This window comes from Micropterus dolomieu, linkage group LG18 (assembly GCF_021292245.1).
Source record: "Micropterus dolomieu isolate WLL.071019.BEF.003 ecotype Adirondacks linkage group LG18, ASM2129224v1, whole genome shotgun sequence".
Classification (NCBI taxonomy): Eukaryota; Metazoa; Chordata; class Actinopteri; order Centrarchiformes; family Centrarchidae; genus Micropterus; species Micropterus dolomieu.
Window position 1 is genome coordinate 23912826 of NC_060167.1, and position 14170 is coordinate 23926995.

Below are 14170 nucleotides of genomic sequence, written 5' to 3' on the forward strand. Positions count from 1 at the left end.
GGTCAGGATTTTCTCCCTTGCTAGGAAACCTACCAAGTCAGCAAAATAACTGGTGATCGCTGGGTAAACAAAGCCCCACCAGGTCTGGAAAAAGACACAGTATTTTTCCAGGTTTTTCCAAGTTAAGTTTGAAACTGTTTGTTAACACAGGCCCTCTGCAAATCTGTAGTTATTTATAATAACCCTGTTTGTGATGCTTAGTGAGAATGGTTGATTTGGCTGGGGTTTCAGGCTGGCCTACATATATGGGATCTATAGTAACAATGGCCTTGAGGGTAAGTTTTGTGAAGCACTCAAGACACCATTTCCAAAAGGAAACGTGATTATGGGAAACAGTCTCTTGCACTATCAGAGAGCAAAGTGCTGCACACAGGGGAGAGATAAGCCTGTGCAGTAACAGAGAAGTCATGTATTATGCATCCAGGTCCTCCACGTGTGCTGTTTCTGGGATGGTCTGAGTTCAGCCCTCTGATTGGACACACCTACCTCTCTCCCATCCAGGCGGGGCGGGGCCTGCGCTGCATTCCTCCCAGTGATTGGCCCAGAATTAGAAAATGTAAAGCTTTTATCTCCGCGGTTCGAGGAGCTGGTCCCGCGTTATAAATAGAGCCCCAAGTCGGGGAAATGAAAATGAGCATCCACCTCCGAGAGTCCACCGCTCCATGATCTCTGTGAGAAGGATGCTGCAGCAAGCTCTTAGAGTATCCGGCCGGAGCGCCTTCCCCCTGGTCAAGTGGATGGAGAGGTGGGCTGAGGGCGCATCGGCCGATCTGGAGGCGACAAAGGCAGTGAGGACTCTGGACGACATGCCCGGGCCCTCGTTCACCAGCTTCGCCTGGGACTTGTTCGCCAAACGGGGGCTGTCACGGCTGCACGAGTTGCAGGTAGGATGAGGTTCAACGGGGATTAAGTTAAAGAGGAGCGCTGTGAATCACGTAGATACAACATTTGCATGTTTAATACCAAAACATACAATGTAGGCTGCACCATAGTGAACTTAATGAAATTATAAAATGATATTGATGCACAGGAGGGAGTAAGAAGAAAGCATAATTGATTGTGGTTGTAGAGGGGGGAAACATGATAATAAGAAGTGGTGAAGAACGTTTTTGTCATTACTTTTGGAATACTGTGAAATGGTAGGCCTACTCAATCATTAGTGGATTAGAGAAACCTGCAGGGATCTTTATTTTTTCCACTGGGCTTCAAACTGAAGGAGAGTGCATCCAAAGGTGATGCCAATCATCTCATAGCCTGCAGGGTTTTTTTTTACAAGGTCAGTCTTTTCTCTCATGTCCCAGCTGGAAGGAATGCAGCGGTACGGGCCCATGTGGAAGGCGAGCTTCGGTCCCATACTGACGGTCCATGTGGCCGATCCAGCACTTATTGAGCAGGTACTGAGGCAGGAGGGCGTGCACCCCATGCGCTCAGACCTTTCCTCCTGGAAGGACTACAGAAAGCTCAGAGGACATCACTTTGGACTCCTGACGTCGTGAGTATCACTCATTCAGACCTAGAAGTCATAGATCACAAGACAATGTCAAACTAAATGTAACTTTTAATGATTGTAATGAATTTTTATCTAATATGTCTTAGTATGGCATGTGGAGTTACCCAATGAGGTAATAACGTAGCTGAAATCAAAGACACAAGTTGCTAAGTCAAATCTAAGATGAGACAACTCTCAACTAATTTAATTAATTAATATAAAGACATAGGGATGAAGGGACCCAACTCCCCTTTAATGTAGGGAGAGGTCATACATAACTTTTAGGTCCTTAGACTACGAATTCACAAAGTGTAATACTGAGAAGTCAGACTTTGTCCATGTCTGATCTCAAGCTGATTCTAAATGAAATCAAGTGGACAAACCCTGACGTTTCACAGCAGACGGAGCCTATATACACACTGCTATACATAAGCATTTGTTTATTTTTACTCTGTGTGTGTTCCTAGTGAGGGGGATGAGTGGCAGACGGTGAGAAGTCTCCTGGGGAAGCATATGCTCCGGCCGAAGGCGGTCGAAGCTTACGATAAAACCCTAAACAGCGTGGTCGATGACCTCGTCGCCAAACTTCGCTTCCGCAGTCGTCCCCGAGGCCTCGTCCCCGACATCGCCAGCGAGTTCTATCGCTTCGGCCTCGAGGGTAAGCTCTCACGATGTCTGAGGAGTGGCAGTATCACGCATAACTACGGGGTGTACCGCAGCCTGTAGACACTTGGGCCAGCCGCACGCAGGAAGCAATATTAGTGTGATGACACTGACATTTTAAATATACATGCTTGTCAAAGCCTGGCACGCCCAAATCATTTCAACCAGTTATTGATCACCAGTGTGGTGGAAAAAAGTATTCACCTCCTAAGTAGAAGTAGCAATTCTGCAACACAAAAATACCAATTTACATGCATTCAAAGTTATTACCAGGGAAACCATAAAAGTAAAAGTTCTCATAAAGCAGAATTTTCTATTTTAGAGGGTTTTGTTATTATGTAAATATTTGGATATGTTACTGATGCATTACTGTGTAAGCAGCATGTAATGTTGCTGCAAGAAATGAGTTAAGCAGATTATTGGAACACATTTAATTAACACATAAGGAAAAGCATGTATTTGTTATTTTACTACCGATAAACTCATATCACAGATCACATTTACAAGGAAATGAATCGAGGATACACACATCAGAATGAAGGATTGAATTTGTTCCCCACCTCGAGGCTCCTCAGCAGTTATTCTTGCAGGCGAGCAACATTAATTAATTTTCCTTTCGCAGATCCTCCCAGACTAAAACACAGTTTCAATCAAATGACTGTGCAGTCACATGCACAGCTCTCAAACATAAACTCTGCGGTCATCAAAATGATTATACTGCTGAGTGGAAGCTGAGACTGTGGACTGTGACGTATAGACAATGAACTCATGATGAAAAAACAAGACCTTGCCTGTCTAATTACCTATTATATAATCATATTAACAGCCACCAGTGAATTCCTTTGACGAAGTCTACTCTGAAAGATCCACTGTAATCAACATTGTGGCATGTATTTTACTATAAATGCATAAATAGACAGTAGTACTCACTGAAAGATTTTTTGTCAGTTTCAAAGTTTCAAAACATCCATTAATTAAACTACCAATATTCCCCCCATGTAAAATCCACCCCTGTTATCATGTCCTCTTTGTTATATTTGTATTGCTTAGTGTTAATTAACTTAACCATAATATTATTTCTATGCTGTGTTATCATGACGGCACAACTTGAAAAATGAAATGTTACTTTTAAAAAGCCTTATTAGATGTGGTTTTATCTCCCTGTGCATGCTGAGGTAACGGTTCACTTCTGTCAGCCCCCTGTGCCATGTCCTTCTCACCTCCTCATTCCACTTTTTTGTTTATTTTGACAGGCATTTCCTCCGTGTTGTTTGAATCCAGAATTGGCTGCCTGGATCAGGTTGTTCCTAAAGAGACGGAGCGCTTCATCCAGTCCATCAACACCATGTTCGTTATGACGCTCCTTACCATGGCCATGCCAAGCTGGTTGCACCAGCTGTTTCCTAAGCCCTGGAACGTCTTCTGTCAGTGCTGGGACTACATGTTTGACTTTGGTAGGTTATTTCTCCCTTAAACATTTGAGTAAGTTGAGTGTCAGCATGGGAAATGGTGGCAAAATGTGCGCCTGCTTCTAAATATTAAGAAAATAGGAAGATATAATGAAACAGAATATCAAAAGATGTATGAAAATGGGAATTCAACAGACTCTTGATGATATTATAAGGAAGCTTCAGTCTACACTCAAGCTTGAGATGCACTAACAGTGTGTCTTTCTACGCTTCATGTAATTATTTTCCTTCCGCCCTTCTCAAATCTTATTGGCTGCTGCTGGTTTCCACTCAGCACTGGGTTATCGTCCCACTCACTCTCACTGCGCATTAAGAAGACTTATCCACATCTGAGATGTCAAAATCGAACATGTTTAAAATAATCACACTGGTGCAAACTGGATCAGGAAAAGCAGGAGATTAAAGTCCTTAACCCTCATGCACTGTAAGATCATCTGCACTGAAACAAGCATTGGCCACGATGATCAAACTGTGGTTAACCTAATAGTTGAGTTATTTTTGCTCCCAAAATTAAGCTAAAAGATCACAGAAGTGCATGAAAAAGTCAAGTTTATAATCATTGGACAGTTAATGCGTCTAAAGACGCGAGTGAGTTTATTTGCATTTACAACTTGTACCCTCCCTGTCATGATGGCCTCTAATCTCTTTGCCTCCAGCAAAAGGTCACATTGACCAGCGTTTGACAGCCGAAGCGGAGAAGGTCGCCCGCGGAGAGAAGGTGGAGGGCCGTTACCTCACCTACTTTCTGTCGCAGACCGGGCTGCCCATGAAGACCGTCTACAGCAACGTCACGGAGTTGCTTCTCGCGGGAGTGGACACAGTAAGAGGGGCTGCTCTTGTACCCGTTTTTTGCTGGATTCTGCTGTCACCCTCACACGTGTATTGACCTCTTGTCTGTCTTTTCAGATCTCCAGCACTATGTCCTGGTCATTGTACGAGCTGTCCCGTCACCCCGAGGTGCAGGCCTCGCTCCGGGACGAGGTGTTGAGCGTACTGGGGGGTCGAAGCATACCGGTGGCAGCGGATGTGGCCCGCATGCCTCTCATGAAGGCCACAGTCAAGGAAGTGCTCAGGTATAACTCAAAGGGTTTCAGTTCATTTCTTGTAGACATCTAGTTTTCAATGTGCAGCCTTCATTTTGCTTACATTCTTGAACTTCTGTTTTCCAGGCTGTACCCTGTCATTCCTGCCAACGCACGAGTGATTACAGAGAGAGACATCCAGGTTGGAGGATACCTCATCCCTAAAAATGTGAGTGTGTTGAAGGAATGAGTGCACTTTAAATTCCTACCATGTGGAGACTATTTGGTTTTAAAATCGGTCTCGTGCCACATGGTCACACCAGAAGGAGCCTTCATACGTGGCTCAATATGAATGTTGTGCTAATGGGTCACATTTTGCAGTGCAACACATATCTGATGGTCAAATCTTTCCACCCAGACTCTGATTACTCTGTGCCACTTTGCAACATCACGGGACCCAGCAGTGTTTCAAAATCCGGATGAATTCCAGCCCCATCGATGGTTGAACAAGGACCAGGCTCATCACCCCTATGCCTCCGTACCCTTTGGGGTGGGAAAACGCAGCTGCATAGGTCGCCGTATCGCTGAGCTGGAGCTCTACCTTGCTCTTGCCAGGGTGAGTTGGCTGGACCTTGATATAGATAGCTTGTGATGGCCGATAGCTATAGATAGCCGAGATGAGTGACTAGCTTTTAAAGTATCAGGACCTGAATCTGGTCTTAATCCAGGCTGGGTCCGTAGTTTTAGTGGACAAAGGAAGAAGGTAGTAAGTACAAACTTATCAGTTTGTATGATTGGTAAACTGATTAAAAAAAAGTTTTTAAATTCAAGGAACATTTACAGTTATAAGGCCCTGCTTTACAGCGTTTATTTAGAAGTAAGACAATGACTGAACATTTGTATTAGAACAGTATTAAACAGTTTTACCCTCTTGTCATTCATCAAAAATGTTCTATGTAACATATATACACAAAACATAGACAATATTGGGAGACCCTCAGGACATGCATTTTCCCTGACATGCTGCATGTGCACAGATTATATAACAAGTCATTTAGATTGCTTACGATTGAATGCAGTTTGTCAGACCCTGCAGTGTTTACGATGTTTTTCTAGGAATAATATGAGTAACTAAAAGAAGTCGGTTTAAGCCATTCTGCAAATCCACTTCCTGTGAATTAATTTGATTGTGTAATCCAGGGATTTCCGTTAAGAGGCACGACCCAACACTTACTAGCACATGATGAGCATTGATATTTTTTTTTTTCATTTCAGTAAATCTGAGCTCTCTTGCTTCTGGTCTCATTAGATCCTCATAGATTTCGATGTGAAGCCAGACCCAGAAGGGATTTCCGTGAAGCCCATGACACGGACGCTTCTGGTCCCTGAAAATGTCATCAACCTTCAGTTTATTGAACGATGACCCACTCTCCTGCGCCGGTCTGTTAGGAGAATGTGAGTCTCTCGGCAGTAGAGAGCACCAGCAGGTGGAGTTATCCCAGGAACTATGAGTCTGTTGCACGCAGTAGACCATATTAGAGCAGACCTTTAACCTATCGACACAACAACGTACCTGTCACCTGGTGTGCAGAGGATGACACGCGGAGAAGGACAAACAAATGAAGGACGAGCAGTGAACGCTCATCTCTGAGGATTTCCACTGGGAGCAATGTAACTCCAAATTTAATACCATGTTGTTGTTGTTTTTTAAAAAATAAAATCACCATCACGCACTTATTTGCACAGAGGCCAAGAGCAAGCCAGTGATCTCCTTTAGTACGTTTCAACAGATAATCTTCAGACTTTCGTTTCATCCTTCAACTGAGTCAGAACATGTTGCATTTCATTGAATTTGCAACACGTCTGAAGCAGATTTTTTTCTGAATCTGGTAACCCCTTCTTAAATCTGATTATGAACTGAGATCATCTGAGCTCTTATCTAAATGCAGCAGTATCAGCAGTGTCCTGATCGTGCTGTATATGTTATGCCAGTATACTAAGACTCTCAGACTGGCACATGGACACTGTTTCTAATATCTCCAGCTCTTACTGAGCTAAGAGTTTTGTGTAGATACAATGTTCAATACATCAATCAAAGTTTATTTAAAAGGTGCTTATGGTGAACACATTTTAGTGACGGCAGCTGTTGAAATTTTTCCTGTGTCGGAATATATGATGCCACTGTTTAAAATGCCAAACTTAGGCTCTGTAAATCTGTTTCCTTCAAATGTAAATATACTGTATACCAATACTAATGTTTAATGAGTGGTGTACCACTGTTTTGTACATGTAATAAGCTTCAGTATCTGAACTCTGTATTTATTCTAATTTAATACATTATCAAACTGTTACTGTAAACATCATTAAAAGGTTTCATGTTGGACTTCTGCCTATGTGTTGATTTTATTTGGCTTAGTTCACATCAATGATATGACCTGTTTTTGTGTTAATGTAATGCCCGCTTGTCTTGTCAAGATAAGTAATCCCCTCTGTCAGGCTCGTCATTTGCTTTAAGATTTAACACCAACATCTGCATCAGATTAGGTCTAACCAAGCAAACGTGTTTCTAATTGATGTTAGTTTGATGCCAGTGAACAACCACCAGGCACGTAGGCAGTCATTATTAAGAAATACAACCCTGAGCATTAAAGTTCATGCGTGACGTGACCATGTGGACTGTGTAGTGTGAGCTGTGGTGCAGCAGGGGTAGGTCAATAATTTGGACTCAGTCACTCCACTGCCATGCACATCATGATCCGCCTCAAAGCCAAAGGTAACAAAGGGTAATTCAAAATGTGACATCAGCTCTGAAAGCTGCAATCTGTAGATGTTACAATCCATAGATGTCAAATATGAATGAATGGGCTCCTGACTTTGTGGGCTTGAAACTTTTTTTGTAGCATTCACACCTATGTGTATTAGATGTGTGTTCAACATATAATAGGTGATTGATATGGAATCACTGTGAAGATAAATATAATACTAATATTTGACTGTGGAGGAATGGAAAATGGGAGAAACACCACCAGAGTAGAGAGAAGCCCTGCTTTCTTTAGCCTATACTAGGTAAACTTGCAAGAGCATCAGAAATACCAGACAACTACACTGGAAAAGGAAAAAAATAAACCATTGAGCTGTGGTCAGTCTAATAAGCAAATTGCAAAAATCTATTATATTAAGACTAACCCTAAACATCTAAAAGTGTAATTTCCTCTGGTGCCCCCATCTTTTATGAAGCTTGTCCTTTGCAAAGTAAGATGAGACAGAGAGTTGATGTTAAATCAATAAATTGTAAATGTATATGTTAATTAAACTAATTTAATTGATATTTACAATATTTTGTAGTGTTTTAAGCGCGCCAGAAAATTAAAGTAACATGGGAAATCTGAAAAAAAAAAGATGATTTCAGTTTAAAATAATCAAGATGTGTCTCGTGTAATCAGTTATTTATTGGATGTAAAGACGCTCCAGTCCAGCAGGAGGCGGTGAGGCGCCGCAAAGATGTTTACAAACCGCCATAATAAAACCTCGCTGGAAGAAAACAGACTAGCAGAGCAGCTAATGCTAACAGACATACGTTAGATTCTTGTAGCCAGTTAGCCATGTAGCTAGCTAAAGAGGTGTTTATAAAAGGCATAAATAGACTTACGGACTCCGGTTAACGAATTAGATTTCACAGCGACGGAAAACAGCGAGGGAAAGGTGAGTGACAAGACAGCGTAGCTAGTTTTATGAGCTCGTTAATTAACTAACACAGGCTATCGACGTTGTGTAAACTAAGCTAACGCTAGCTAGCCAACGTAAACCAACGTTATTTTGATAAAATTGTGTTGGCTAAACAAACAGACTGTAGTGCAATAGTATCTGTGATAACTATGTTGCTCTACACAGCTATTAATTTCAAGCTAAATGTGGCACATCGAAAGCAACAGTGGAGACCCTGTGGCTAACATTACATGTAAACAAAGGCGTCGCTAAGTTGATTAGCCAGCCAGTCCCCTGACTAAACTAAAACACAGCCACTTATAAATGGGCTTCAAAGACTTGAACAGTAACGATGTGAATACTTTACTTTAATCTGAGACGTAATCTGCCTGTCTTGTTATAACTTTGATGTTGTGATTGCAGTTTAGCGAAAGTAAAACTGTAAAATGTTGTCATACAGATGTTTAAGTTAGTATCAAGGAGTAACAGGTGTTGTTAAAAATAGATAACTTGCAACTCAATTAAACTGCTTGTCAAAGTAAATTGCTCCTGTAGTCCACAGACTTTCTGCTCACCTCGTAATTAACCACAGCCTTTACATCTAGCTGCTCTTTCAACAAAGCTGAAACTATTCTTGGATTTTTAAAGATGCATGCAGCCTGGAGTAAGATAAAACTTGTGCTCCATGGACGCTGCAGCTATTTAGAGCCAAGTGAAAGGTTCATAACGTGAGGATGGCTAGTCTTACCCTGTCGTGAGTCCTGCTACTCTGAGCTGAGAAATGTCTGGGTTATTTCCTTATGTGTTTCATGTTGGGACTGAACAGATGCAAGCTGGTGACCCTGTGGCTGGCGCACCGATGGGAGTAGCTGGTGCACAGTGTCGGTCGGAGGACGAAGAGTCACTTGGAATAAAAGACGTGAAAAGGACGGCAACACAAGCGTTTGGCAGTGGTGTTCCCAAACGCAGAAGTTCCTCCAGGTTTGAGTTATACTATAATAATGCATTTTGTTGGCAGTAAATTGAACATAGATATTTTATGTTGTTTTTCAGTGGTGCATCTGCAGATGTTTAAAGAATGACTGTATACCTTCCATAGGTCCATAAAGAGGAAGAAGTTTGACGATGAGTTGGTGGAGAGCAGCCTTGTGAAGTCGTCTAGTAGAGTCAAAGGCCCTCCTGTCATAGAGCCTGTCCGCTGTTCAGGGAGTGAACCTTCATCGAGCGAGAAAAAAAAGGTACATACGAATCCACAGATTCTTGGATGATCGCATGTCAAGGATGATAAGCTCACATAGATTTGATTGATAGTTTTTATGCATTTGTGTGTGGCTTTGTCAGGTGACAAAATCAGGAACCGCTCTCACACCGCCCCTCACCATGGTAGTAAACCCTGCACCCATCACTAAAAGAGTAAAGAAAAGCAAGCAGCCTCTACATATTACTAAAGACTTGGGACGATGGAAACCCACTGATGACCTGCTACTTATAAATGCAGTGTTGCAGGTAAGTAGAATAAAAGTTAATGGATAATGTTCAGGAATGCATGACCAATTTGTTTGTATGAGTCTGTTTTGTCAGTTTATGATCTGATGAGTCTGTGTTTGTCTCCAGACTACGGACCTAACCTCAGTTCATTTGGGGGTCAAGTTCAGCTGTCGTTTCACACTGCGGGAAATTAAAGAGAGGTGGTACGCTCTCCTCTACGATCCTGTCATCTCAAAGTAAGATACTAGCACCTTTATCTTCCCCTCCAAGTTTCTGTATTGTTTCCTTATTTAAAAAATTACATTCTCTCTGTTGTCTCTGGTTTAGGTTGGCATGGCAGGCCATGCGTCAGCTTCACCCAGAAGCCATTGCAGCAATCCAAAGCAAAGCTCTCTTCAGTCAGCCTGAGGAGGCACTGCTGGCTAAGATTGGTTCAGTAAGTGAAACTGTTCGGGGAACATTTCACTGTTCTAGGAAAATAAACATAAATATCAAGAATGTAATCTGAAAATTACCCATCTAATGATTTAGAATTAAATGAAAATAAGCTGTTGAACAGGTTTGGTTTCTCCAGCTCAATGCATATTTTTTAAAAGTACAAATTCGACTGCTGTATTCACAAGCAGGTTTGTATTATTATTTTTCTGATTATTAAACAGACTAGTCAGCCCAAATTGGACGTGTTCCAGGAGCTTCTGAGCAAACACCCCGGCGTCTTTCACCCATCTCGCACCCCTAAGAGCCTGCTGGTGCACTGGCAGCTGCTAAAGCAGTATTATCTGCTGGATGACCAGAGTGGTGAGTTGAGTTGCCTACACAAACGGTGTCAAAAATGTGTTTTATTGAGATTTGGAATATAGTCTTAATGTTTAACAGAACGTGACACTCAAATGTACCGTTTTGACATCTCATAGCAGCGATAACTTATGCTTGGAAAGCCCAGAGGGCGACACTCTTCATGTGTATCTAAACAGAATGAACACCAGCATAACATACTCGTCCAAGCTGCCTAGTCAGACTTTGAGATTTGTGTAGAACAAAAACAAACTTATATGAACCTAAATAGAGAGAGAGTTATTAAGCTAACTAGCATGGTGCTCAAAATTGATAATTTTCATTTTTGGTATAACATGCCTAATGTTATAACTGCAGTAAATTGCCTATAAACCTGCGCTGATCAACTCTTATTGATTTCATCCCATAGTTGTCATTTTCCTCCTAGTTTAATTACAGTTCTTTAGCATGTTAATCATTACTTTTTACTATGCCTCTTTGAAACGATTAATAAAAATCTGTATAGCCAATAAAGACCTCACCCTTTTTAAAATATAGGCAATAATCAGAGGTGAACAGCTGATTAAGTCCTGCTGGATGAATATGTGCAATACAGCACAATATGCCAACATCTGTGACATTTGACAACATTTGCTATATTATTCCCTATTATAATAATGGAAATTAAATAACACTTTATTGAGTAAGTGTATAAAGTAAAAATTTGTGTTGAAAAAAGAAAAAAAATGTATGTGAGCCTATTAAAAGAAGTGATGAGTTTAACAGTTCTGTAAGTAATTGTCTCGCTGGCTTTGATTGTGTGTTGTAGTCCAGCCTCTTCCCAAAGGCGACCAGGTCCTCAACTTCTCTGATGCTGAGCAGATGGTCGATGACGTAAAGTTAAAGTACGACAGTTGATCAGACTTTTTTGCAGTATTTGTCTCTTGTTTTTGTTGCCTTCTCAGTTAAGTATTGTGTGTTTGTTTTTTTAATTTTTTTAAATTTAATTATTTAAAAGAAATTAAATTATTAAAAAAATAAATAAATAAAAATAATAATAAAAAAAAAAAGTATTGTGTTTGTGAATTTTCAACCCTGATCAGTTCTTCTGTTTATTTTCACACAGGGAGAGCAGAGATGATGTGTTGGAACATGGTAAGAAAGTGGTTTATGAAGAAGGAACAAGTTAAATACAACGCAACATAAGTTAGATCATGCATCTTTAGAGCTAAGGTTCATTACTTGAAGATATGCCTAATGACAAAGCTGAAGTCAAAGTCCGGTTTTGTTATGATTTGAATTGGAATATCAGTATTTTTGTTATTACAGCTAGAAACATGTGCCATAATGGATTTTTCATCTCTGTATAACATGGATGTAAATCTCTGATCATCTTGAAATTGTTTACATAAACTTCCATACTTCTTTCTGTTCAGAGCTGATGATTTCCGATCGTCACCAGAAAAGGGAGATCAGACAGTTAGAGCAGGAGTTGCCCCGTTGGCAGGTCCTCGTGGACAGCATCACAGGTACGTAAACGTTCGCTCACCGAGCCCCAGCAGGTGGCTTTTGTAGGTATGTTTGTTTTGAGAAGGCAAGTTTGATGGAACTCGTGTGTTTGCACCACCAGGGATGAGCATGCCTGACTTTGACAACCAGACGCTGGCAGCATTACGAGGAAGGATGGTTCGCTACCTCATGAGATCGCGCGAGGTGAGAAATTTTTCAGTAACGCTTGTTGCAGAGAGGCAGTGTTGAAGTGTCACGTTGAGAAGAAAATGGAAGTGAACAGCGAGCGGAGTGTCTTTTCTGTGAAGATGCATTTTCACTAGGACGCCAATTGTCTTTTTATTCATATTCACACAGATTACGCTGGGCAGGGCGACCAAGGACAAACCCATAGATGTAGATCTATCGCTAGAGGGACCTGCCTGGAAAATATCAAGAAAACAAGGTGAATAAACTCACACTGTCAGGCTGTAATGTGACATGTTGCAGCTGGGAGAACGGAAAACCAGTAAAATGTTCCCGCAATTTTCAGGAGTGTTAGAGCAATTTTTACATACTTTTTTGATATTGAGATTATTTAGCCTAGTGATTACAACATCTGTTGTACTTTTTGAAAGTGAATTTTGCACACAGCTCTCTGTCAGTCACCTCATTTGTATTTGGCTAAGACTGAACATGAACATAAACATGATCCATGCTTGTGTTAAATAAGCGTGGATGAACCAGGGTCTAGATTTTTCTTCTTCTGTAGTTCTGTAAAATGTCTCTGCTCTCAGGGTAGTACACTCCAGTATTCTAGTCGTAGGGGGAATATACATTTATTGTGCTTTGTTTCATCTTAAAATAAAACAAACTGCTGCTTTGGCCTCAATCAAATCTGAATTTGCACAGAAATAGGTTTGTGCCAGTAGTAGGGCTGGGTATTTAAAACTAATGATAATTATTGCGATCTAATTTTCCTCAATAACAACAAATGTTTAATAAATGTTTGATTTAATTCATTTGAATAACAAACAAATTAGCACTGAATTTTTCTGTTAAGATATTTATTTTTGTGGGAAGGGACTGAAAAAAGATTTATTTAAGATGACTTAAAAATGCTCATGCATTTTGATTGGATCATAATTGTTTTGAAATCTACCATCAGATTTGTTAAGCGAGCCATGATTTGGCCTCAACTGTTTGTCATGTTTTGGCCTCCAAAGAATAGTTTAAAACTACGATTAACCATCTGGTTTCTTAAATTTTCACTCAGGAGCGAGAATTAAAAGAAAATAAGGATTTGACATTTACCGTGATAATTATCGATCTTGAATGATATGAAATTTTTTAGCGTGAAAACATTTTTGGCCATATCGCCCAGCACTAGTCTCAAGCAGTCTGAATCGCTAAGGTCAAGGCCTTTTAATACTTGTGAAATGATCATTTATTTTAGACCACTATGTAATTTTTGATTTGTTCTCATGTTAAAGATGATATCGCTGAAAGTAACGAAACTACCAACTGTCACTCAGTCATCTTGATGTAGGTTTTCAATCAATGGTAATCATATGCATTGATGTCTACAGGAATTATTAAACTAAAGAATAATGGAGACTTCTTCATCGCCAATGAGGGCAGACGACCCATCTACATAGATGGCAGACCGGTCCTGTCGGGCAACAAGTGGAAACTCAACAACAACTCTGTGGTGGAGGTGCGCGGAGGGTGTCTATGAAGTGCCCCTAGGGACATTATTCAGAATTACCATGCATATACATGTACTATTCCTCCCACATACACATATGAAACCAAACTCATTCACATACTATACTGAAACGCTCTCACACAGTCAAGTAAAATGTATGTTGTATAAAAGCATTTCAGTATGTTGTATGGGAGGATTTCAGTTGAACAGGAAGTTGTTTAAATAACAGTGCACATCTCATAATACAAGCGAACAACTGTTGATCATACAACGGCATTATGTTTATTGCTTCTGACAAGCATCGGCGCATAGTTTGATTTCTTCCAAAGTATATGCTCAATTTCAAACTAATCAGATGGGTCGG

The 14170-nt window shown here is 40.7% G+C and overlaps 2 protein-coding genes across 3 annotated transcripts in view; both read left to right on the forward strand.

The window, feature by feature from the left end:
- The first annotated feature begins 662 nt into the window (after nt 1-662).
- LOC123987387 (25-hydroxyvitamin D-1 alpha hydroxylase, mitochondrial) lies at nt 663-6924 on the forward strand. Its single transcript, XM_046076210.1, has 9 exons — nt 663-884; nt 1302-1492; nt 1957-2147; nt 3406-3606; nt 4278-4441; nt 4528-4694; nt 4791-4872; nt 5062-5259; nt 5953-6924. The coding sequence occupies exons 1-9, from the start codon at nt 663-665 to the stop codon at nt 6064-6066; spliced, it is 1530 nt and encodes a 509-aa protein (XP_045932166.1). The 3' UTR covers nt 6067-6924.
- A 1226-nt stretch (nt 6925-8150) lies between these two features.
- The window catches only part of mcrs1 (microspherule protein 1), an 8088-nt gene continuing 2068 nt past the window's right edge, over nt 8151-14170 (forward strand). The window contains exons 1-13 of one of the 2 annotated variants that reach the window (XM_046076211.1): nt 8151-8345; nt 9175-9329; nt 9448-9586; nt 9690-9854; nt 9963-10072; nt 10164-10272; nt 10496-10634; nt 11440-11515; nt 11737-11765; nt 12047-12139; nt 12241-12323; nt 12477-12564; nt 13688-13815. In XM_046076211.1, coding sequence (XP_045932167.1) covers nt 9175-9329; nt 9448-9586; nt 9690-9854; nt 9963-10072; nt 10164-10272; nt 10496-10634; nt 11440-11515; nt 11737-11765; nt 12047-12139; nt 12241-12323; nt 12477-12564; nt 13688-13815 — 1314 coding nt within the window. In that variant the 5' untranslated portion in view covers nt 8151-8345. Of the gene's footprint in view, nt 8346-9174; nt 9330-9447; nt 9587-9687; nt 9855-9962; nt 10073-10163; nt 10273-10495; nt 10635-11439; nt 11516-11736; nt 11766-12046; nt 12140-12240; nt 12324-12476; nt 12565-13687; nt 13816-14170 lie in introns of those variants that run through there. The other variant, XM_046076212.1, reaches the window with a different exon arrangement.